The sequence below is a fragment of the Stenella coeruleoalba genome, assembly GCF_951394435.1.
Source record: "Stenella coeruleoalba genome assembly, chromosome: 13".
Taxonomy (NCBI): Eukaryota; Metazoa; Chordata; class Mammalia; order Artiodactyla; family Delphinidae; genus Stenella; species Stenella coeruleoalba.
In genome coordinates this window covers 15,606,280-15,632,316 of record NC_137159.1, presented here as the reverse complement: position 1 = coordinate 15,632,316, position 26,037 = coordinate 15,606,280, and the positions used below count along the sequence as shown (strand labels likewise).

General features: G+C 37.9%; 1 protein-coding gene across 1 annotated transcript in view; it reads left to right on the top strand.

Annotated features, from left to right (window-relative positions):
• The window catches only part of DNAH6 (dynein axonemal heavy chain 6), a 288,563-nt gene that overhangs the window by 132,989 nt on the left and 129,537 nt on the right, over nt 1–26,037 (top strand). The window contains exons 30-38 of the mRNA XM_079940119.1: nt 2,061–2,228; nt 4,197–4,345; nt 5,701–5,808; nt 14,890–15,445; nt 16,222–16,344; nt 21,667–21,849; nt 22,379–22,522; nt 24,791–25,012; nt 25,819–25,966. Coding sequence (XP_079796245.1) covers nt 2,061–2,228; nt 4,197–4,345; nt 5,701–5,808; nt 14,890–15,445; nt 16,222–16,344; nt 21,667–21,849; nt 22,379–22,522; nt 24,791–25,012; nt 25,819–25,966 — 1,801 coding nt within the window. The remainder of the gene's footprint in view (nt 1–2,060; nt 2,229–4,196; nt 4,346–5,700; nt 5,809–14,889; nt 15,446–16,221; nt 16,345–21,666; nt 21,850–22,378; nt 22,523–24,790; nt 25,013–25,818; nt 25,967–26,037) is intronic.

Sequence of the window (26,037 nt, the reverse complement as noted above, 5' to 3'; positions counted from 1 at the left end):
GCCAGTACAAACCAGAACAGCCTTGCCAATTGTTTAATATTTAAATAGTCACTGCCTTGAGCCCCTGGAAGGTCCCCACCATTACCTTGGCCCCTACCTGAAAAGTCTCAGACCTCCTCAGGATCCAGCCAGAAGGGTTCATCCTGACCTACCAAAGGGGCCTCTGGACCCAGCTCCCGCTCTAGGGACAAGAGCCATTCTCATCAGAAAGTGCCCTGCTAAAGAGCTGTTAAATATTTTATTGCCTCTGCAAAAAAGCATATTATAGAACAAGTAAAAAGAAAACAGAAATTGGACTTTTACCAGCTACTAAATTGTACACGTCATTGTACTTTACACTTATTTCATCTTCACACCAAACCAGTGTGAAGTAGATGGCGTTTTCCCAAGCTACAGGTCAAAAAGATTCAGAGAAATTAAAACATTTCTGGGAACAACATAGACCCAAGACACACATCTAAATCTGTGTGACCGTGAGGTCCACGCTCCTCCAACTACACACCCTCCGGGAGGCCCGCATGAAAATCAGGGACCACCAGATATAACATAATGTCAGTCATTATCACCATCCTGAGCGCTTAGCATGCTTAGCAAAGCCTCAGGAGCAAGGGAGAAGGAACCAGAGAGAAAGCAGGCAGCCTTGAAGCATTGCCAACTGGAGGGCAACCATGTGAGGTGAAAGGAAGGTAGGAGGACATCTGAGACTAACCAAATCTCACCCTTGACTTTGCCAGTGGTCAGAGGAGATAGTTGGAGTAGAATACGCCCCCTAGAATACGTGAAGAAACTAAAGCACAGCAATATACAGGTTTGAATAACACAAAAGCCATTTAACAGCAGCAGGACTGGGGTCTCCAGCTGTGGGGTCCAGCACTTTCTCCTCCAGGCTATGACACATCACCCCAGCTCCATCATGGTCTTCCCCTGTATTCTTTGTGACTGAATATAGTGCCTTCATCCAGTCACCCACCTAGAATCCTGGAATTCGTCTTGAATTTTTCCCATTGCCATCAACCCCAGAATCTAAGCCATCACCAAGTCCATTCAATTGTATCTCCTAGATCTCTCTCATCTCCAATAAGAACTCCCTAATTCTGGCTCTCCTCATCTCCCCAATAACACTCCCTACTTGTCCCCCTGTCTGTAGTTTGTCTAACCTGTCCAATGCCATCTTTGGTCCTATCACTCTGCTCAAAACTCTCTGTTTCCGCCCATCCATGGAACAAAATCTAAATTTTTTAGCCGAGCATGCAAGATTTATGATGCTCAGGGCCCAGCCTACTTACACTTTCCTCCTAGAACTTTTCCCTTTAGCAAAGTGAATAGCTGGCCATTCCCTGAACATGCAATGCTATTTCTTGTTCTTGCTCCCTTTGACTGGAATGGCTGCCCTGTTCATCTATGGGAAATGCCCTCTTCATTCTCCGAGTCTCACATGGGCTTCCCTGCTCCCTTCCTTTGCTCCCTGCGGGCTCTGCACACAGCTCCACTGTAGCATCGATTGCACTGCATGGTCATGGTCCTAGGTCTAACCCTACACAACAAGCCCAGGAGTTTCTCAAGGGCTCTGCATGCCCATTCCTAACCCATTGCCTGCCTGGCACAGATGCTCAATGGGTGTTTGCTGTTGAATGAAAGTGAAGGGGTAATTCCAATGACTCTAACAGTGGGGCCTCAACCACTCAAGGACTAAGATCAGATTCGAATTTCTTAGGGACTCCAGAAAGTAGTGGCGGAGAAGGTTTAGTGGCCATTAAATCTAAGTTGAATTGAGGAGTCTCAGCAAAAGATGTTGAGGCCCAGAAGATTACAGGGCCAGGAAGGTGGAGACACCTGGGGCAAGGCAGGGGCAGGAAGGCAGAGAGCAGGAAGCACGTAGCCCGGAAGAGATTGGGAGTGGGTAGGACAGAATCAGGAGGGAAACATTCCCAACAGCAAGAGTCAGTAGTCTTTGCTTGAATGCATGTTACACAAGTTTTGTACTCAAGTAGTAATTATGGGAAAGAATTTACAGATGTCGGGGGACGTGTCAGCTTATATTTTCTCTTTCCCTTCAACAGCTCTCTAGATTCATATTTGAGGGGCGGGAAATCAAGTTGGTTATGACTTGTGCAGCCTTCATCACAATGAATCCTGGATATGCAGGCAGAACCGAGTTGCCAGATAATTTGAAAGCCCTGTTTAGGCCCTTTGCAATGATGGTTCCAAATTACGCGTTGATTGCAGAGGTGAGCTTCACATTATAAAGCAGCAAAAACTTAAGCTTGTTTCTTTTATTTAGTATTTGATTATTGTGGTAGAAATTTTCCCTATGAATGCAGTCTAGCCAAGGTTATACAGTATTGTTTCCTCTTAAGTGTATAGATATGATTGTTACCACATAGAATGTTTTGTTCTCTGTGTGTGTGCATATGTGTTTGTGTGCATGTGTGCAGCTGCTGTATCCCTAAAGCCCAGGACGGTATCTGGAATATAGTAAGCCCCCAAAACTGGAATGAATAAGTAAGTATAATTAGCCAGTCCATTGGGGTTCATCAGTTTGTCTCTAGGAATTAAAACGTCTAGATTATTCTAAAAAGACTGTATTATTCTCATTTCTCTCGCTGCATTATTTTTTTTAATTAGAGTCAAGGGATGTTAAGTAAAAGCAATACTAATCACTAATGATGGAGGTCAGGGATTTGTTTCTAGTCTGTATCAACTTAGTCAAAAAATAGCAACATTAATAAGCTAATTATTTATGATTGTATTTGTACCTTCTGTATCTATCTAGGAATCTTTCTATTTAAACTTTTTTTTGTTTCTTCATACTAGTTAACACCCAGTGTATTAAATTTTATATGTATTTTTCTTGGCACTTTTTACCGAGGCATAATTTATATATAGTAGAGGGCACAGATCATAAGGGTACAACAGAGTGATTCCTTACACATGTATTCACCTGTGTGATCACCAAGACCAATATATAGGATGTTTACAGGACTCCGGAAGGCCCCTCATGCTCGGTGCTGTATTTCACAGCAAGGGATGCTACCCCTTTTCGAACGGAGCTTCTCAGAAAGCACATATTACTCCTGTGGCTAACAAATTCCTGACAACAGCTAATTTAAAATATTCCTCCGCATGAATTAAAAGTAATTGCCTAAGAATAGAATAGACCATGCCAAATCCTAGCATTAGAAAAAGTACAACTTTTATTAGTATAATGCCTACAGCATCTCATGAGTCCCCCAGTGTCCTCTGTGGGTAAGATGGGGTGGTGGGCAGTTAAAGCAGGTGGCATCTTCACTCCAGACCCCTCTCTGGACAGGACAGTAAATGACTTGCTCATTGTCCAAAGCTGGTAGGAAGAAAACCAGGTTTGGAACTCAGTCCAACATTGTGTTCACATCTCACATTTTGTCCTATTATTATATTACTCAGTAATTAATTGGAGAAATTTAAAAATCCAGTCTTCTGAGTGCTATTCCTATTGTTGTTACAGATTAAATGAATCAGGGTCTGTCATCAGTAAATATTTTTAATCACCTGCAGTGCACAGAGTACTGTGCTAATAGGTAGTGATAGAGGAATGAAAAAAACAGACACCAGTATGAAATCTCTGCATTATCTCAAATCACAATTCCAAGGCCAACTGCAGTGATTTGAGTAGATTATGGATTGAAGGAGGTGTCCATACCCACCTCCACGTATCATCACTGATTTATTTAACCAAGGGTGCAGAAACTTGTCAGAGGCAAGGTGGCTTCCTAGGGCGGGGAGAGGCTGCAAATCTTTGTGTAGCTTCCCTTGACTCCCAGGGAGCCTAAAGGGAGTGCATCACTGACACTGTCAGATCAGGGAAGCTCAAGTCTTGCTTTTATACTCAGGCCTCACAGCACCATCCAGCCTCCACGATGTGAACATTTTCACAGTGGGCTCTGCTGCTCCTCCAACCAAATGTCACCAAGACCACATCTTCATCTGTCGAAAGAAAGCAGAATCAGTGCTCAGACATCCCCGTATAATATCCCACCTTCCACCTTGTGGCACAAAACCTTTTTCCCTTCAATCTTTACATTTCCTTGTTAAAGGGTATAACAACTTGGAGAGATGCAATATAATACCTAAAGTAGATTTTGAATACATTGGTATTATGCTAATATGTTTTTATCAATATAACATAATAGACACTGCATTATATTTTCCCATTCTAGGTAATTCTATATTCTGAAGGATTTGAATCCAGTAAAATATTAGCAAGAAAAATGACTCAGATGTATAAGCTTTGCAGTGAACAGCTCTCTCAGCAGGATCACTATGACTTTGGCATGAGAGCCGTGAAGTCTGTACTGGTCATGGCTGGGTAAGAAACCAAAGTGGGCAAGAGTCAAGTTTCCAACCATGTCATCACTTGCATTCCGTGAGTAATTCACAGATGGCTCTTAAAGCAACTTAGCAAGTGATTAATAAATGTGAGCTGCTGCTGTTGTCATCATGCTTACCTTGACACCCCCCTGCTACAGTGAAATGGGGCATCTCTCTTCATCCCAAGGTTCTTCACTGTGAGAACCAACATAGCTGCCCCCAGACCAAACCTGAGTCTCCACTAGGCTTTGGGTAACTTTTGTTTCCCCTGAACTTGTCACATACAATGGGTTTCAGTGTACAAAAGGCTTTACCACCATGAGGTAGGATGATGAGAGTTAAAAGACATACAGTTTGTTATGCAGATACACTAATTAAGTCATACACGTCACCTGACAAAGCATACTTCAGTTTCATCACTGCATCCGCAGTCCAAGCTTTTATCCTAGACGCCCCCTCTCTCTTTACAGTTTGGTCCAAGGCTGAGCTTCTTTCTAGTTCCTAGTAGAGCAAGAGTTTTTTCTCGTCTCAGGACCCAGTTTCTCTCTTTATAACCTCTTGACATGCCCACCTGTGGCATCCCCAGCTTGTCCAGAGTCTCTGAGGGAATCTATCTTCTCAGGCCGTGACTCGCTGGCTCAAGCTCCGCCCACACAGGACCCCTTCTGCCTGGCTCCTGTACCCCAGGCTTCTGCACAAATCTCCCTGGCTTTCTACCCTCTGTTCCTTCTTTCAACCTCCTAGATACAGTATTTCTCCTCTTTATAGGATTGCCATTAAAGGAAGAGGGATACTAAGGAGTTGAGACACTTGTATTCAGAGAACAGAACTACAGCCCACGGGCAAGACAGACAAAGGAGCAGTCATCTAGAATATAATGTGTGAGGGCAACCATGGGACTGTGCCCTGGGTTCGTTGGCAGGGGATGGAGGGACTTTCTAGAGGAGGGAATGTCTGAGCTGGATTTTGAAAGAAAAATAAGAGCCAGCAAAAGACCAAAGCAGAGCATTCTGGGATAAGAGAAAAGGGAGTCACAGGGATATGAATCATCATGATGTATTCAGGGAACTGTAAATACAGGTTGGATAAAGTCTGGATTGATGGGGGGAGCTTGAGAAAATGTCCTTGTCATTCTCCTCAAGGCTATGTAGCCTGTGCCTGACTTGTCCGTGTGCTCTCTTGGAGATGGACACTGGGCATGCAAGGGAAAATGGTACCCTCCTTCCAGCAGGAATCTGCAGTGGCGTGCCCTCCACAGCTTTCTGCAAGCAGAATCCCCGACCCACAGGTTTGGAAAATCACGTTCCATATTACGTTCTTGCAATGTCATCTGAATTATTCCTTTAAATTTAGGTCTTTAAAAAGAGAGAACCCAGACCTAAGTGAAGATGTGGTATTGATAAGAGCTTTACGAGACTCTAACTTACCAAAATTCCTAACAGATGATGCTGTTCTATTCAGGTAAATTTCTAGGTGCGACAGATAAAGCATAGCTACTGTGTAGAGGTAAAGCCTAGTTTATCTTCAGATATGTCTGCCTCTAACAAGGTGTCATCTTTTCTAGAGACACCTATTGCAATTTTTAAAATACTAGTTTAAAAGATACTAAAGTTTGAGCCTCAATTCAATCATTTATTTTTTTCAAAATATTGATCACCAAGCTGCATGCTATGCAAATTAGCATTGGGTTACAAACTCCTGACCTAAGAGAAATTCCTGACTCAAAAGAAGCAGATTTGGGCCCCCACATAAATGTGATTGCTTTTATCTATTTCTACTTTTATTATTTAGTTTTATGTTTATCCAAGTCATGTAAGTATGTGGTTTTAAAAATAAAATGCTATTATAAGTTACTCTCATGAAAAACAACAGTTCCCTGCCCTTCACCAAGTCCCACTTCCCGAAGGCAATCATTTTTCAATTCATTCATTCGTTCTTTCCTATATCCCTCCATATTTTTTTAACATCTTTATTGGAGTATAATTGCTTTACAGTGGTGTGCTAGTTTCTGCTCTACAACAACCTCCATATTGTTTAGTACCACGTTTATGCCATCTCATGACTTTTCCATTTTAGATGTTATCTATTAAGTTACTAACAGAGAGATGAGGGTATGCACACGCACCTCTCCCCCTCCACCCATCCTCTCTGTGTAGTCATGTTACAATATAACTGGAGCTAAATATTCAGGATTTCCATAATTTATTATAGAAATATAAATGTTACCCAAAGCTGCACTATCTTTCCCTTGTTATTAAATTATCTAGCTTTTCATCTTCCCTTCATATATTATCTTAATTTTTGTTTTTTATTCCTTTTACCTACTTTTCTATAAATCTATCACTAATTCATTTCAAATTCTGCCAGAATAGAAATCTCCTAAAAACAAAATCAAAAATGACCTTCAATCGTACAAAATATTCTCTTGAATTTGTCTCCTTGGAGCCCTCATCCTCCTCTCTGATCTACACTGGTTGCCCATTACCCCTGGTGCATGTCTGTCATCCTGGGATGCCCATTTATGACCTTGCTGGGGATTCCTTTATCCACTATCAGATCCCCTGTTACCCAGAACATGTGTCTACTCACTTTTGGCAGAACATGATGAAAATTTCTATACAGTTATGTTTGCACAATTATGTTATTGCTATGAGTGAGATTCTAAGAAGTACATTTCCTAGATCATGGGGTATGGATATTACAGATTTACGTAGATCCTATGAATATGTCCTCCAAAGACATTTTACATTTATATAAACAGTTTTATGAAAATGCCCATATCCCTTTATATCTTTTGGTGGGAGAGATACCAAAATAGTAGCCTATTTTATGTACATTACTGTAATTATTAGTACCACTGAGCATCATTTCTTATGTTCATTACTCATTTATATTTACTATTCTTAGAGCATTATTCTATTGTGCTCTTTTACTTAGCAGTTTGTGGGAAATCATAAACTTTATCTGGTATAAAAATTGGAAATATTCTCTAAGTATATCACTCACTCTTTATGTTTAAAGGCTTTTGCCTCACAGAAGTTTGATTTTTGCTTGTTTTTATTTTTTCACTTTATCAACTTTTTTAAGTTATAGAATTTTTATCTTTTTGAGGTAGACTTTCTTAACACAGTGTTGTAAAGTTCATCTCTTATATTTTCATCTAGTACCTTTTTTCCTTGCTCTTTTTTTATCGACGTATAGTTGATTTACAATATTGTATTAGTTTCAGGTGTACAGCATAGTGATTCAATATTTTTATAGATTATACTCCATTTAAATTTATTATAAAATATTGGCTATATTCCTTGTGCCGAACAATATATCCTTGTAGCTTATTTATTTTATACATAGTAGTTTGTACTTATTCATCCCCTACCCCTATCTTGCCTCTCCCCCTTCCCTCTCACCACTGATAACCACTCATTTGTTCTCTATATCTTTGAGTCTATTTCTTTTGTTATATTCACTAGTTTATTTTTTTAGATTCCATATATAAGTGATAACATAAGGTATTTATCTTTCTCTGTATGATTTATTTCACGAAGCATAATACCCTCCAGATCTATCCATGTTGTTGCAAATGGCAAAATTTTATTCTTTTTATGGCTGAGTCATATTCCAACGTATATACGTACCAAATCTTCTTTATCCATCCATCTGTTGGTGGACACTTAAGTTGCTTCCATACCTTGGTTATTGTAAATAATACTGCTGTGAATATTGAGGTACAAGTAGCTTTTCAAATTAGTGTTTTCATTTTCTTTGGATTTATACCCACGAGTGGAATTGCTGGATAATATGGTAGTTCTATTTTTAGTTTTCTGAGGACCCTTCATACTATTTTCCATAGTTGGCTGCATCAGTTTCCCACCAAGAGCATAGAAGTGTTCCTTTTCTCCACATCCTCACCAACATTTGTTGTTTGTGGTCTTTTTGTTGATTGCCATTCTGACAGGTGTGAAGTGATATCTCATTGTGGTTTAGATTGGCATTTCTCTGATGATTAGTGATACTGAGCATATTTTCATGTGCCAGTTGGCCATCTGTATGTCTTCTTTGGAAAAATGTCTATTCAGGTCTTCTGCCCATTTTTTAATCGGGTTGTTTGTTTGTTTGATATTGTGTTGTATGAGCTATTTATATATTTTGGATATTAACCCCTCATCATTTGCAAATATTCTCCCATTGCCTTTTCATTTTGTTGATGGTTTCCTTTGCTGTACAAAAACTTTTAAATTTAAGTAGGTCCCACTTGTTTATTTTTGGTTTTGTTTCCTTTGCCTTAGAGACAAATCCAAAAAATGTTGCTACAATTTATGTCAAAGAGTATTCTGCCTATGTTTTCTTCTAGGATTTTAATGGTTTCCAGTCTTACATTTATGTCTTTAATCCATTTTAAGTTCATTTTTTATATGGTGTGAGAAAATGTTCTAATTTCATTGTTTTACATGTAGCTGTCCAGTTTTCCCTGCACCACTTATTGAAGAGACTGTCTTTTGCCGTTGTATATTCTTGCCTCCTTTGTCATAGATTAATTGACCATAAGTGTGTGGGTTTATTTCTGAGCTCTCTATTCTGTTTCATTGATCTATGAGTTTGTTTTTGTGCCAGTACCATACTGTTTTGATTATTGTAGTTTTTTAATATAATCTAAAGTCAGGGAGTGTGATACCTACAGGTCTTTTCTTCTTTCTCAAGATTATTTTGGCTATTTGGGCTCTTTTGTGTTTCCATACAAATCATAAAACTATTTGTTCTATTTCTGTGAAAAAATGCCATTGGTATTTTGAGAGAGATTGCATCGAATATATAGATTGCCTTGGGGTAGTATGGTCATTTTAACAATGTTGATTCTCCTAATCCATGAGCATGATATATCTTTCCATCTGTGTGTCCTCTTCAATTTCTTTCATCAGTTTCTTATAGTTTTCTGAGTACATGTGTTTTACCTCCTTAGGTAGGTTTATTCCTAGATATTTTATTCTTTTTCATGTGATTGTAAATGGGATTGTTTTCTTAATTTCTCTTTCCAATAGATTGTTGTTAGTGTATAGAAATGCAACGTGTTTCTGTATATTAATTTTGTATCCTGCACCTTTACCAAATTCACTGATGAGCTCTAGTAGATTTTTGGTTATGTCTTTAGGATTTTCTATATATAATATGATGTCATCTGCAGAAAGTGACATTTTTACTTCCTTCTTTCTAATTTGGATTCCTTTTATTTCTATTTCTTATCTGATTGCTGTGACTAAGACTTCCAATACTATGTTGAATAAAAATGGCAGGAGTGGGCATACTTATCTTGTTGTGATTTTGAAATAAAAGTTTTCAGCTTTTCACCATTGAGTATGATGTTAACTGTGGGTTTGTCATAAATGGCTTTTAGTATATTGAGATATGTTCCCTCTATATCCAGTTTCTTGAGAGTTTTTATTGTGAATGAATTTTGAATTTTGTCAAATGCTTTTTCTGTGGCTGTTGAGATGATCATGTGATTTTTATTCTTCCTCTTTTTTGTTAATATGGTGTATCACACTGATTGAATTGCAAATATCAAACCATTCTTGCCTTCCTGGAATAAATCCAACTTGATCATTGTTATAAAGCAGAAACTAACACACCATTGTAAGGCAATTATACTCCAATAAAGATGTTAAAAAAAAACAAAAAAACAACAACAAAAAAATGATGTATCATTGTTGAGAATTTTTGCATGTATATTATCAGAAGTATTGGCTTGTAATTTTCTTTTTTTTTTTTTTTTAGTGTCTTTGTCTAGTTTTGGTATCATGTAATAGTAGCCTCATAGAATGAATTTGTGACTGTTCCCTCCTCTTCAACTTTTTTGAATAGTATGAGAAAGATAGCTATTAGCTCTTCTGTGTATGTTTGATAGAATTCCCCCATGAAACCATCTGGTCCTGGACTTTTTCTTGTAGCAAGATTTTTTTTTAATTACATATTCAATTTCACATCTAGTGATCAGTCTGTTTATGTTGTCTATTTCATCCTGATTCTGTCTTGGAAGATTATATGTTTCTAGAAATTTATCCATTTCTTCTACATTGTCCAGTTTATTGGCATGTAATTGTTAATAGCATTCTCTTATGATTTTTTGTATCTCTGTGAGATCAGTTGTATATTCCTCTCTTTCATTTCTTATTTTTTTATTTGGTTCCTCTATCTTCTTCCTTAGTGAACCTGGCTAAAGATTTATCAATTTTGTTTATCTTTTGAAAGAAACAGCTCTTGGTTTCATTGATCTTTTCTATTGTTTGTTTGCTTTTTCAATTATATTTATTTCCTCTCTGATATTTATTACTTCCTTCCTTCTGCTGACTTTGGGCTTCGTTTCCTCTCCTTTTTCTGATTTCTTTAGATGGTAGGTTAGGTTGTTTATTTGAGATTTTTCTTGCCTGTATCACTATAAACCTCCCCTTTAGAACTACTTTTGTTGTATCCCATAGATTTTGGAAAGTTATTTTTTTTATTTTCATTTGCCTCAAGGTATTTTCTGATTTCCTCTTTGCTTTCTTCATTGACCCATTGCTTTCTTATTAGCATGTTGTTTAGTCTCCATGAGTTTGTGTTTTTCCCATTTTTCTTCCTGTAATTGATTTCTAGTTTTATACCATTGTGATCAGGAAAAAATGCCTGATATAATTTCTGTCCTCTTAAATTTGTTGAGACTTATTTTTGTGGCCTAGCATATGATCAATCTTGGAGAATATTGCATGTGCACTTGAAAAGAATGTGTATTCTGCTGGTTTTGGATGAGTGTCCTGTAGATATCTATAGGTCCCACTGGTCTAATGTGTCATTTAAGACAACTGTGTCCTTGTTGTTGTTGTTGTTGTTTTTGGTCTGGATGATCTGTCCATTGATATAAGTGAGGTATTAAAATCCCCTACTATTATTGGCAATACCTCCCTTTATATCTGTTAACATTTTCTTTGAATATTTAGGTGCTCCTCTATTGGGTGCATATATGTTAATGAGTGTAACATGCTCTTCTTTTATTGACCCTTTTATCATTAATAATGTCCTTCTATATTGCTTGTTATAGGCTTTGTTTTAAAGTCTATTTTGCCTGAGTATTGCTACCCCAGCTTTCTTGTCATTTCCATTTACATGAAACATCTTTTTCCATCCCCTAACTTTCAGTCTGTGTGTGTCTTTAGCTCTGAAGTGAGTCTCTTGTAAGCAGCACATAGATGGGTCTTGTTTTTGTATCCAATCAGCCACCCTATATCTTTTTTATTGAAACATTTAGTCCATTGACATTTAAAGTGATTATTAATTGTTATGTACTTATTGCCATTTTATTACTTGTTTTATGGTTGTTTTGTAGTTCTTCTCTGTTCTTTTCTTCTTCTTTTTGTTTCTTCCCTTGTGGTTTGGTGATTTTCTTTAGTGGTATACTTGTGTTCCTTTCTTTCTTGTTTTTGTGTATCTATTGTAAGTTTTGATTTGTGGTTACCATGCTGTTTATATATGTTGACCTATAACTATATCTACTTGATTTAAACTGATAGCCGTTTAAATTCAAATGCCTTCTAAAAGATCTACATTTTTTATTCCCCTCCCCCACATTTTATGGTTTTAATGTCATATTTTACATCTTCATGTTTATCCCTTCACATTTACTGTAATATAGTTGATTTTACCATTTGTCTTTTAATCTTTGCACTAGCTTATTTAAGTGATTGATCCACAGCCTTAACCATATATTTGCCCTTACTAGTAGGATTTTTCCTTCCCTACAAATTTTTACTTCTTGTTGTAGCCTTTTCTTTTCCACTTAGAGAAGATCCTGTAACATTTCTTTTAGGGTAGGTTTAGTATTGATGAACTCTTTTTGTTTTTGCTTTTCTGAGAAGTTCTTTATCTCTCCTTCAATTCCAAATGATAATCTTGCTGGGTAGAGTATCTTAGGTTGTAGGATACTCTACCCAGCAAGTAGTTAAGCACTTTCAGCATTTTCAATATAACATGTCACTCCCTTCTGCCTGCAAGTTTCTGCAGAAAAATCAGCTGATAGCCTTAGGGGAATTCTTTTGTATGTGATTCTTTGTTTTCCTCTTGCTGCCTTTAGAATTCTCTCCTTATATGTAACTTTTGCCACTTAATCATGATATGTCTTGGTATGCATCTCTGCATGCATCTTGTTTGAGTCTCTCTGTGCTTCCTGTACCTGGATATCTGTTTCCTTATTTGGGTTTTCTAGTTCCTTATTAGAATTCTCACTGTGCTCATCTATTCTTTTCCCTAGTTCAGTTAGCATTCTTATCACTAGTACTTTGAACTCTTTATCTGATAAACTATTTATCTCTGTTTCATTAGTTGCTATTTTAGATTTCTTTCCTTATTCTTTCATTTGGAACAAAGTCCTCAGACTTCTCGTTTAGCTTAACTTTCTCTGTCTATATGAAATTAGGTGAAAGAGTTACCTATCTCAGTCTTTTAAGAGTGTCCTTGTGTAAGACCCCATATGCAGTCTGCACTGTGCCCAGTGGCTTTGGTGGGAGAGCTGGATCTGAAGTAAGCACAGGCCATATCTTCCCCCAGGGTGTACTGGCAGCAATCCCTGGTGGGAAATGGGGCTGGAAATGGAGGGGCTAGAGCCAGAGTCAGGTGTGAACCAGGGCTTATCCTATGCTCAGTGGTCAACACTTGCCCTATGAAGGGCAGAGGCAGGTCCCAAGGTGCTGAAGCAGAAGCCGTGAGGTTGGGTCTGAGCTGGTTCTATTCCCTCTAAGTGTGTGATCTACCCCTCCCAGCATCAGCACCTTCACTCTAGAGGAGCAGTGCTGAGTGAGAAGGGCCGGACTGGATGCCAAGTGCAGGTTGGGGCAAGTACTGGGGTGATCCCAACACATCAGAGTTCCAGGCCACTCACAATCCACTGCCTCCATAAGCTCCATCAATAGCCTCCCTTGCCCTATTCAGATGCAGTGCTGGGTCCAAACCCACTCCTTCCCCCTAACTGCACAGTCTCCTTGGCAATGGCAGCCTTCACCCTAGTGGGGAGCTGCACTAGAGCTAGTAGTGCTGGAGCAGGTGCTCAGCATGGGCCAGGGCACAAGGTGGGAGACAGGGGTTGTGGGAAACCAGTCAGAGTCCCAGGCAGTTTCATTCTGTTTCCTCCCCCTTGTTCTTGGGAGTAAACAACCATGGGTACACCCCTCACAAGTGGAGTCTGGGTTTCTTACAGCTCTGCTGGTAGTCCCACTGGCTTTCAAACCAGCTAAGAGGTCTTGTCTTCCCAGTGTCAGCCCCCAGGACTGCAGTGCCCAATGTGGGTCAAACCCCTCACTCCCCAGGGAGGACCTCCAAGCCCATGTAATTCCCTGCCTCTTGTGTGTCCCCTCCAACAGGCAGAGGTACCAACCTAATCGCTCTTTCTCTTCCCTTCCTACCTGACTCTGTGTGGATCTTTCTTTACAATTTTGGCCGCAGAAGAGTCTTTCTGCCAGTCTCCAGTTTGTTTTCAGTGAGAGCTGCTCCACATATAGATGTATTTTTGATATGTTCATAGAGGGAGATGAGCTCACATCCTCCTACTTCACCATCTTGATCTCCCTCATCTTGTACGTTTCTTGTCATTTTATATTAAGTTTTTTACTGCCTCTCAAATGTTTTTGTGTTATGTAGTGTAAGGTGGGAGTTTAGCTTCTTTTTTTTTTTTTTTTAAACTGGGCCAACCTTTATTATTTTTTTTTAAACCCCACATTTGTTTATTTATTTTATTTTTGGCTGTGTTGGGTCTTCGGTTCTGTGCAAGGGCTTTCTCTAGTTGTGGCAAGCGGGGGCCACTCTTCATTGCGGTGCGCGGGCCTCTCACTATCGCGGCTTCTCTTGTTGCAGAGCACAGGCTCCAGATGCGCAGGCTCAGTAGTTGTGGCTCACGGGCCTAGTTGCTCCACGGCATGTGGGATCCTCCCAGACCAGGGCTCGAACCCGTGTCCCCTGCATTAGCAGGCAGACTCTCAACCACTGCGCCACCAGGGAAGCCCCTAGCTTCTTTTTTACCCATAGAACCATACCATATTAACTGTTTCCTACAGAAACAGTCCATTTTTCCTTTACTCCCTTTTTTATGTAGTACTAGTTTTCTATTTCTATTTCCATCTTATTTTTCTGAATATTTATATACCATTATAAGCACACATAAGTGCTTTGGGGAAAAGTTGAGATATAATTTTTAAAATAAACTGTTAAATTTGTCACCTATATGTTTGGTACTATGCCACATATTGTGTATAATACAAAAATGTAAGAAATATTCCCTACCTCCAAAAGCTCCCAATCTACTTAAGAACATTGGTCTACTGTACAAGAAACAAACAAAATCATGCGCAATATCAGAGAAATGATAGATTCTGGTATAACACACAGGATAATCTAGTACTGTGTGTTCAGAAGCAAAGATAATGAGAAAAATAGGACCCATAGTAATGTTTAATAAATTAATTGTAACAAACATGGGGAAATATCAACGACCAGTGTTCCTAACTTATTTTCTTTTATTTTTTACAGTGGAATCATATCTGACCTTTTTCCTGGAGTCCAAATTCCAGAACACGATTATGGTATATTGCAGTCAACAATTATAGATGTCATGAAGAGACAAAATCTTCAGCCTGAGACATGTATGGTTAAAAAAGTGATACAGTTCTATGAAACCATGCTAGTAAGGCATGGTGTTATGTTAGTAGGGCCAACAGGAGGTGGCAAGACCACAGTTTACCAAATACTAGCAGAAACTTTAGGGAATTTGAGAAAACTTGGTGTAGACAATCCCTTTTACCAATCCGTTAAAACATATGTTCTTAATCCTAAATCAATTACAATGGGTGAATTATATGGTGAAGTTAATAACATAACCTTAGAGTGGAAAGATGGTTTGATGGCACTAAGTATCCGAGCAGCTGTGAATGATACTTCAGAAGACCATAAATGGATCATCAGTGATGGGCCAGTAGATGCTCTTTGGATTGAAAATATGAATACAGTCCTGGATGATAACAAGATGCTTTGCCTGGCTAACAGTGAGAGGATTAAACTCACACCTCAAATCCACATGCTTTTTGAGGTAAATTGCATATTCCTTACTGTGGAGTGAAATCGTTCATTAGATTAGCATACCATCATTAATTTTTTTCTCTTACTGATGTACCATTGACTATCTGTAAGGCCTACCATGGTGTTTTGTTTACATACTAAATATTTACCAAATTGTCCTTTTATAATAGATTGTCCATTCTGACAACCAAAGTCTCTCAAATGTTTCTGTCTCTCTATAGACAGGAAATACAATAAATTCTAGCTTCCCAAGCATTTGTTTCTTTTCCTTTGGAGGCAGTATATATATATATATATATATATATATATATATATATATATATATAAATTTTTTTAAGATGAATAAATCATCCTTCTGTGGTATGAATATTTGATGATGGGATTGGAAAAGGAATGTGGGCCAAATACAGCTACAAAATATTATGGAAGATACCACCCCTGCTGTATTCATTCATCAAACATTAATTGAATACCTACTATGTCCTGGGTATTAGGCTAGGTATTGGATATAAGAATGAAAAAGATAAGCAGAAAAACAAAAAGAAGGGAAAAGAAATACTTATACCTTCCCATAAGGATTTGACAGTAGCCTTCTACATTTTTTTTTTCTCCTTACGCCTCACTTAACTTTTCTTCTCCATTTTTAATCACTTATAGCTCCGCCATTCTCTTCCACACAAAGCCTTACAGTGTTAAACTTTAAATGTGTGATTCCTTAACATTGAATTTAGAGGAATAAGGAAGTATCATGTTAGCCATTTCCTGTTCGACGTTTTTCAATTTTAGGTGCAAGATCTAAAGGTTGCCTCTCCTGCAACAGTCAGTAGATGTGGGATGGTGTTTGTGGATCCTGAAGAACTGAAGTGGATGCCTTATGTTAAAACCTGGTTGAAGAGTGTTTCTAAAAAAGTAAGTGCAATCAGACACTCCCCACTGTCTCCATCTGTCAGGGCTCACCCTTCCCTCGAGTGCCCAGATAGCAATTGGTTAACGCCTCACTGTGCTTGATTGAGGGAATCCCCGCATTGTACATAGCTCTCTCCCCAGAATTCTTGGGATCTTCCAGGAAGGTTGTGTACTTCCCAAAGCTGTCCTCACTTTTTGTTACCCTGCCTGGCTTCTCTCCAGACTGTTTTCTCTCAAATATAAACACTTCCTTGAGTTTCCCCAAATGGAGGTAGAACAACCTGGGGCATTAAAAAAATGACTTTGCAGGAGGCTTGAGATAATGAAAGGGAAGTACCTGGAAGGAAAAGAACAGTAAATCCAAGCATTGTTACAGTTTTTAGATTTTAGGAACCCCTAAAACCTCTCAGAGCCAAGAAGAAGAGAAAACCAGTTTACCTCCCACCCAACCTTAGGTCGATTACCAAAGACAAATTCTAACCTCAGAGGTACCATTCCACCCAAAGTGAAGGAAAGCTTTTACATTACTATTCAGAACAACTCAGTTCCATATTATCTTCTGTGCCCTCTGCATTCTAAAATACGGTTCCTCTTTACCTTAACAAGCGATGTTTTTTTCTTTTTGAGATTTCATTCTTTTTTTTTTTTTTTTTTTTTTTTGCGGTACTCGGGCCTCTCACTGTTGTGGCCTCTCCCGTTGCGGAGCACAGGCTCTGGACGCGCAGGCTCAGTGGCCATGGCTCACGGGCCCAGCCGCTCCACGGCTTGTGGGATCTTCCCAGATTGGGGCACGAACCCACGTCCCCTGCATCGGCAGGAGGACTCTCAACCACTGCACCACCAGGGAAGCCCTGAGATTTCATTCTTTTTTATTGCTGAGTAGTATTCCATTGTCTATATATACCACTTCTCCTTTATCCACTCATCTTGTTCGTTTTTTATTATTATTATTTATTTATTTATTTTTGCTGTGTTGGGTCTTCGTTTCTGTATGAGGGCTTTTGCTAGTTGTGGCAAGCAGGGGCCACTCTTCATCGCGGTGCGCCGGCCTCTCACTATCGTGGCCTCTCTTGTCGTGGAGCACAGGCTCCAGACGCGCAGATTCAGTAGTTGTGGCTCACGGGCCTAGTGGCTCTGTGGCATGTGGGATCTTCCCAGACCAGGACTCGAACCCGTGTCCCCTGCATTAGCAGGCAGATTCTCAACCACTGCGCCACCAGGGAAGCCCTGTTCGTTTGTTTTTTTTACTTGGGGTAGAGTTGCTTTACAATGTTGTGTTAGTTTCTTCTGTGCAACAAAATGAATCAACTATATGTATACATATATCCCCTCTCTCTTGGACCTCCCTCCCACCCACCCCCATCCCACCCATCTAGGTCACCACAGAGCACCAAGCTGAGCTCCCTGTGCTATACAGCAAGTTCCCACTAGCTATCTGTTCTACACATGGTGGTGTATATATGTCAATCCTAATCTCCCAATTCATCCCATTTCCCCCTTCCTCACCATGTCCACATGTCCATTTTCTGTCTGCTTGTCTATTCCTACCCTGCAAATTGGTTCATCTAATGGATAAAGAAGATGTGGTACATATATACAATGGAATATTACTCAGCCATAAAAAGGAACAAAATTCGGTCATTTGTAGAGATGTGGATGGACGTAGAGTCTGTCATACAGAGTGAAGTAAGTCAGAACGAGAAAAACAAATATCATATTTTAATGCATATATGTGGAACAATCTTTTTAAGTGTTTTGCTCCGTCTCATCTCAAGAAAGCCACTTCAAGAAAGCCATCTTCTTTCTGCATCTCCCCCTCCAAAAATGAATCAGAAAACTATTGTTTTCCTTATTCTTAGGCAACAACATTTTAATAATTTTGTGGTAAACTCTCTGAGTACCTTATTTTTTTTTAATTTCTTATTGGAATATAGTTGATTTACAATGTTATGTTAGTTTCAGGTGTACAGCAAAGTGAACAGAGTACCTTATTAAAGACAGTAATTCTCAGAATTGAGACTTTATCATGGGCTGCCAAAAGATGTTAAACATTTCTGAATTCACTCTTTTAATAGACTTTATTATTTAGAGCAGCTTAAGGTTTATAGAAAAATTTAACAGAAAGTATAGAGAGTTGTCGTGTAATTTCCCTCCTCCAAATAGTTTCCCCTGTTATTAACATTTTGCGTTGGTGTGGTACATTTGTTAAAATTGATGAACCAGTATGGACGAACCATACAGTCTTATGAACTAAAGTCCATAGTTTACGTTATGGTTCCCTTTTGTGTTGTACAATTCTATGAGTTTTGATAAATAAACAATATCATGTATAATATCATACAGAATAGTTTCACTGCCTTAAAAATCTGTGCTCTACCTATTCATACATCCACACCCTCTCAACCCCTGGCACCACTGATTGTTTTTACTGTCTCCATAGTTTTACCTTTTCCAGAACATCATATAGCTGGAATTATACAGTATGTAGCTTTTTCAGGTTGACTTCTTTCACTTAATAATATGTATTTACGATTCCTCCATGTCTTTCTGTGACTTGATAGCTTATTTTTTTAGCACTGGATTAATACTCCATTGTATGGATTTATCAAGTTTATCCACTCAACTACTGAAAGACATCTCAAAGTTTCCAAGTTTTAGCAATTATGAATAAAGCTCCTATAAACATTCACGTGCAGGTATTTGTGTAGACATAAGATTTCAACTCATTTGGGTAAATACCCAGGACTGTGATTTCTGGATCATATGATAAAACTATGTTTACCTTTGTAAGAAACTGCTAGTCTGTCTTCCAACATGGCTGTACCATTTTGTATTCCTACCAGCAATAAATGAGAGTTCTTGTTGTTCCACATCGTCACCAGAATGTGGTGGTGTGGTATTTTAGATTTTAGCCATTCTAATAGGTATGTCGCGGTATCTCATTGTGGTTTCACTGTGCAGTTTTCTAATATGTTGAGTGTCTCTTCATGTGTTTATTTGCCGTCCATATTTCTTTGATGAGGTGTTCAAATCTTTTGCCCACTTTTTATTAGATTGTATGATTTTTTTTCCACAGATGTCAATGACTACGCATTGTGCTTTATTTTTATTTATTTATTTATTTATTTATTTATTTTTGCCTGCGTTGGGTCTTCATTGCTACACATGGGCTTTCTCTAGTTGTGGCGAGCAAGGGCTACTATTTGTTGCAGTGCACAGGCTTCTCATTGCAGTGGCTTCTCTTGTTGCAGAGCACAGGCTCTATGTGCACGGGCTTTAGTACTTGTGGCATGCAGGCTCAGTAGTTGTGGCTCACAGGCTCTAGAGCGCAGGCTAAGTAGTTGTGGCACAATGGGCTTTGTTGCTCTGCGGCATGTGGGATCTTCCTGGACCAGGGATCGAGCCCGTGTCCCCTGCACTGGCAGGCGGATTCTTAACCACTGCGCCACCAGGGAAGTCCAGGTTATATGTTTTCTTATTATTGAGTTTTGGGAGTTCTTTATATATGTTGGATACAAGTTATTTATCAGATATGTGTTTTGCAAGTATCTTCTCCAAGTCTGGCTTGTCTTTTCATTCTCTTGACAATATCTTTCACAACACACACATTTTTAATTTTAATCATCTAACATCAATTTTTCTTTCATGGATTGTGCTTTTGGTGTTATATCTAAAAACTCACTTCCAAACCTAAGGTCACCTAAATACTTTCCTCTGTTTTCTTCTAAGAGTTTTATAGTTTTACATTTTACATTTAGGTTTATGATCCATTTTGAGTTAATTTTTGTGAAAGGCATAGTATCAATGTCTGGATTCTCTCTATCTCTCTTTTTTTTTTTTTTTTTTTTGCATGGGGATGTCCAATTCTAGCACCACTATTGAAAACACTGTCCCTTCTCCATTGAATTGCCTTTGTTCCTTTGTCAAAGATCACTTGACTATATTTGTATGAGTCTATTTATGGGCTCTCTATTTTGTTCCATTAATCTATTTGTCTATTTTTTTTTGCCAGTATCACACTGTCTTGACTACTGTAGCTTTACAGTAAGTCTTGTCAGGTAGTGTCATTCCTTTGACTTTGTTCTCCAATATTGTGTTCACTATTCTGGGTCTTTTCCCTGGCCATATAAACTTAAGACTCAGTTTGTTGATATCCACAAAGTAACTTACTGGTATTTTGATTCAGATTGCATCAAATCTATAGATCACATTAGGAATAACTAACATCTTCACAATATTGGGTCTTTCTATGCATGCACATGAGCTGTCTCTTAATTTACTTAGATGTTCTTTGCTTTCTTTCATCAGAATCTTGTTGTTTTCCTCATATAGATCTTGGAAATATTTTGTTAAAAATATACTTAAGTATTTTATTTTTTGGTGCTAATGTAAATGGTGTTGTATTTTCAATTTCAAATTCTAATTATTCATTGCTGGTGTATAGGAAAGTAATTGACCTTTGTATATTTACATTGTATCCTACAGCTTTGCTATAACTACTTATTAGTTCCAGGAGTTTTTGGTCAATTCTTTGGGATTTTCTATGTAGATAATTGTTTCATCTGTAAACAAAGACAATTTTTTTTCTTTCTTCCCAATCTGTATACATTTTTTCCCTTTTATTCTCCTATCACATTAGCTAAGACTTTCAGTACAATGTTAAAAAAAGTGGTGAGGGAGCAACATTTTTTTTTAAATCTTTGGGAATCAGTCCTTTACCTTACATAGATATTTAAAATGTTTCTCTTTATACTTCTTCTTTTTCATTGTTCTTAATTATGAGAGATATCATCAATAGAGATGACTACATGAAATATATGTTGACAGTTTAACAAATGATTATAAAATAAACACCTCTGTACCCATTACCAGATCAAGATGTAGGACATTATCAGTGACCCAGAATCTCCCCCATGTGTCCCTCCCAAGTCATAGAAGGGTTTTCCTTAATTTAACTTGTTCCATATCTTGTGATGCTTATACCCTTTAGTCTAAAATCACAGGATATATTGCAACATACAAGTTGGAACCAACCCTTTTTTTTTTTTTTTTTTTTTGCGGTGTGCAGGCCTCTCACTGTTGTGGCCTCTCCCATTGTGGAGCACAGGCTCCGGACACGCAGGCTCAGCGGCCATGGCTCACGGGACCAGCCGCTCTGCGACATGTGGGATCCTCCCGGACCAGGGCATGAACCCATGTCCCCTGCATCGGCAGGTGGATTCAACCACTGCGCCACCAGGGAAGCCCTGAACCAACCCTTTTTTAACTTAATTATATATTTTATCTGGTCTTGCTAAAATATTATTTGTTTGTTTGATTTTTCAGCTGAATGAAGAAACTCAAGAATATATATTGAATCTTTTCCAGCGTTACGTTGATGACGGTTTAAATTTTATCAATAAGAAATGCAACCAAGCAATCCCACAAGTGGACATAAGCAAAGTTACTACGCTCTGTTGCTTATTGGAGTCTTTGATACTTGGGAAAGATGAAGTTAATTTGGCAATGGTAGGAAAGGTTTTCTTACTGCTATAAAACTAGGAAAATGTGATTATTGTATACATGCTCTGCAAATAAACAACTCCAAACTTTCTGTCATATGATTATTTGATTTTCAAGTTAATTTTCTAGGGGACTAATGACTATGAATAGATTCATGCAATCTCAGATTTGGAAAGAATTTAGCCTATAGATTACTCCGCTACTCAATGTTTAAACTTCCTTACAGTTTAACATAATCACAGTGTGTGTCTACTTAAATACCTTCATGCAGTCATAAACATAGTTATAATAGTTGAAAGACAACCTTGAGCTTTTGTTCTACATGCTCCTTGCCATTCATTTTCCCATCAGAGTATTTAAATATATACTATTATAAAACATCACTCTGTGCACCATTGAATGAAATATAAGAAACATACAATGTGCCCTTTTAAAATGCATAATTCTAAACAAAACAGACTTTAGACTTTGCAATTTAAGATTCTTTTTACGTTAGCATATAAAATATTAAAATTCTTTCCCTTTGTTCTTTCAGGAGCAAACAAAACTGAACACCGTACTGTGTCAGACTTTTGTATTCTGTTACTTATGGTCTTTAGGTGGGAATCTAACTGAAAACTACTGGGATTCTTTTGATACATTTATTAGAACACAATTTGAAGATAATCCTGATGCCAGGGTAAGAGCCAAATAAAGTTAACTTTAACATAATAACTCTGAATCATTAAAATTAAATTTCAAGACTAAAACTTTAAAAGCCTTGGTCCTACTACAAATTCTTCATGTAAAAGTGTTTCTAAAATTATTCACTTTCTTAAACTATAGGTAACGTTTATTGTATTAAAAATTTTAGGAGTTCTCTCCTGGCCATGTGAAGAAAGTAAGGTATAAAAGTGTATAAAAACTCCCTACTATTAGCAAAAACATTGAATTTTAGTTTGTAAACTTATTTTTTCACAGTGTTATGGTTTAGCAATTCTGAAGCTACTTTCTGTATGTTCTAAAATTGAGCAAATGAATCAATATATTGAAGATAATGGCAACGAGGTTTCTCACTGTTAAGAGAAGGGACTTAACAAATATGGAAGAGAAAGATTAGAATGCACCTTGTGTTATTGGATTGGAATTATAGGTTTTGGTACTCATGGAATATATATATATGGGTCTATACATCCATCCATACATAAATTTCTTACTTCTGTCTGCTGAGAGGAACTAGAAGGAATGACACCTCAATAGCAATGAGCGTACTTAGTTACTGATTTCTAAATACTATTCTCCATGAAAGAGAACCAAAGCACCTTAGTGAAACAGCTGATTCCAGTACTGAAGCAGGGAAAGTTCGAAGAGCCCAGAATATCTTTTGTCAGATAGTGAAGAAGTGCTTGAAGAACGACGGCACGTGTCAAAAGAGCACAGGAGAAGATTTTTCACTATGTACTCAGTTTTTTTAATAGTAATATCCTATTATCTATTACTCTGTACAGCTGCTGTTGGATTTTTGTTTCTTGCCTTAGTAAATGGCCAGACAGCCATGTAATAGTAGCCAGAACTCAATGAGTGTTATAGATTCTTCTTTCTTTACTGACCTGAGTAAAGTGAATGGATTTTTTCTTCTAATTAATTTTTTTCAAATATTTCCTCTTCTCTTCTTCCTTGTTGCCTCTGAATAACTCAGGTTCTTTTCATTTCTTTTCTTGGTTGTTAAAATAGCCTATTTATTATTCCCTTGCTTTTGGTCCAGTCCTGTCTAATTCACCTATACACCATTGTTTTTTAGAATTACAGGTTACAATCTATTAATTGGTCAAGAAATCAGTTGAAAGACTCTTAACCCAATTTTTAAAAATGAAATATCCACTATCACAACTTTTAGTCAACACTATATTGGTGATCCTAGCCAGTGCAATAAGGCAAGGAAAAAATAAACTTTAGAAAGGAAATGAAACTGTCATTATTTGCAGAAAACATAACTGAATATGTAGAAAATCCTAAAGTTTTCTTAAAAATAGAATAGAATATAAAATAGAGTGATAGTTGGGGTGAATATTATACATATTTGAACACACATATATATATGTATGTACCATGTCACCATGTCAGATTGAGTCACTGTCAAGTGTGCTTGAAACACCACTGCTCTGTACAGCTGCCAGAATGAACTTTCTGAAATGTAATCTGATCATGTCACACACCTACTTAGAATCCTTCACTGAACTCTTGCTGCAAGCTCTTTAATAAATGACATTTTTATAATTTGGCCCCATCTGTGTTTCCAGACTTATCTCTTATAGTCCCCAACATGCATGCCGCTTTCCATGGCTTCCAGACCTGTTTTCTGAGCCTGAACCATGACTCCTTCTTCCCCATCCCCATCTCATCCCTTCTTTACCTTGCTTGAAGGACAAAGACTGACTCTTGCTTGTCCTTCAAATCTAAGTTGTAGCATCACCACCCCTTAGAAGCCCTCCTAAATCTCTAGCCACAACTATAACTCTCCTGCAAGTAGAAATGAGCCATCTCTCCTTTGTGAGTGTACTAAACTCCACTATAACCCTTATTTCTCCATGAGTATTAACTAATGTGCTTGTGTCCCCCAGGTAGATTACAAGGTCATTGAAGGCAGAGGTTGGGTCTCATTCAGCATTTTCCCCTAACACCAAACACAGTATTTGGCATGGAGTAAGCCCCTGAATGTTGGATTGAATTGAAAATGATTTACAATTCTAATATGGGGTTTTGATATAGTCAATATATCAGGTTTTTACTGTACTGCATTGCATGATTAAGCTTAAAGAATTAGACTCTGATCTTAAACAACTACTTTTCCACAAAGGAACAAAAATCCAAATCCATCCATGTTCCATGACTGCCTTTGTTTCTGTGTAAATATTTCTGTTGCCATGTGTCAATCCTATTGAAAGTGATGTTTAATTTTATACTCTAGCTTCCCAGTTCTGGTGATCTGTGGAGCATTCACATGGACTTTGACACCAAACGGCTGGATCCCTGGGAACAAATCATACCCACCTTCAAGTACAGCCGAGATATTCCGTTTTTTGAAATGCTTGTCCCTACAGCTGACACAGTGCGCTTTGGGTATCTAATGGAAAAACTACTGGCGGTCAGGCATTCAGTGCTGTTTACCGGAATAACGGGAGTTGGCAAGGTAGGAAACCTACATCAAACAAGAAGTTCTGTCCGAAACAAGGGCATGGTGAACTTAGAATTGTAAGCTCCGTAAATAATACCTTATTTCTCAGGGGAATTCCTTTTGAATTTTGATTATTTTTTCAGGAAGAATGTGACTGTGCTGAATCTATATCGACTGCACAGTTTGCCACTTTCTGAATAAATCCTGGGTGTCAATAATATATATAAACCAGAGAACCCTGTGGACCAATCTTCTGTGTTTGGGGGCTTTTATGTTGTGTCCTTTAGAAGTTCTAGGGCTGCCACTGCACAGGTTAAGGTGGGAATTTGTCAAGGCAGTTTGTGTCCCCAATGGACTATTGATGAAGGTCAGTCTGTCCCCTCCTGCCCATTTACTTCTACCCGACACAGCGATGGTGTTTAGGAAAAGTGGAGTATAGAGGAAAAGGCTGATTGTTTGGTCTTCTTCTTGGTTTGGGGGGAATCCATATAAACAGACACTCACTGTTTCCCCTCTAAATTATTTCTGAGTTTCTAAATCTTACTATCAAATTGACTTGGATAGTAACCAAGATGGCTTTTGGTATGATCCTAAAATAAAAACTTTTGCTGAGATAGAGCTGATTAGGATATTTCTTTGGCTCTGATAAATATCATTAAATGGAATCTCCAGGAAGAGAAAGGCAGATATTTCAATCTGGCTTTAACCTCTGTCCTTTTCTGTCCTGTTTCTTACTCATTGTTCTGGAATATTACTGATATAGACAATTGAAAGATTTTATATTGAATGAGAAATCAATTAACATTTTTTTTATTTTAAAGTCTGTTATTACAAAAGGACTGCTAAATAGAATTCAAGAATCAGCTGGCTATGTTCCTGTTTATCTAAATTTTTCTGCTCAAACTTCATCTGCAAGAACACAAGAGATCATTGAATCAAAACTGGAAAGGAAAAGAAAAAATATTCTAGGTAAGAATTATCCTTGTCATTTGTCTCACACAAATTAATTATTAAATGCTAATAAGTCACATAAACCGTGC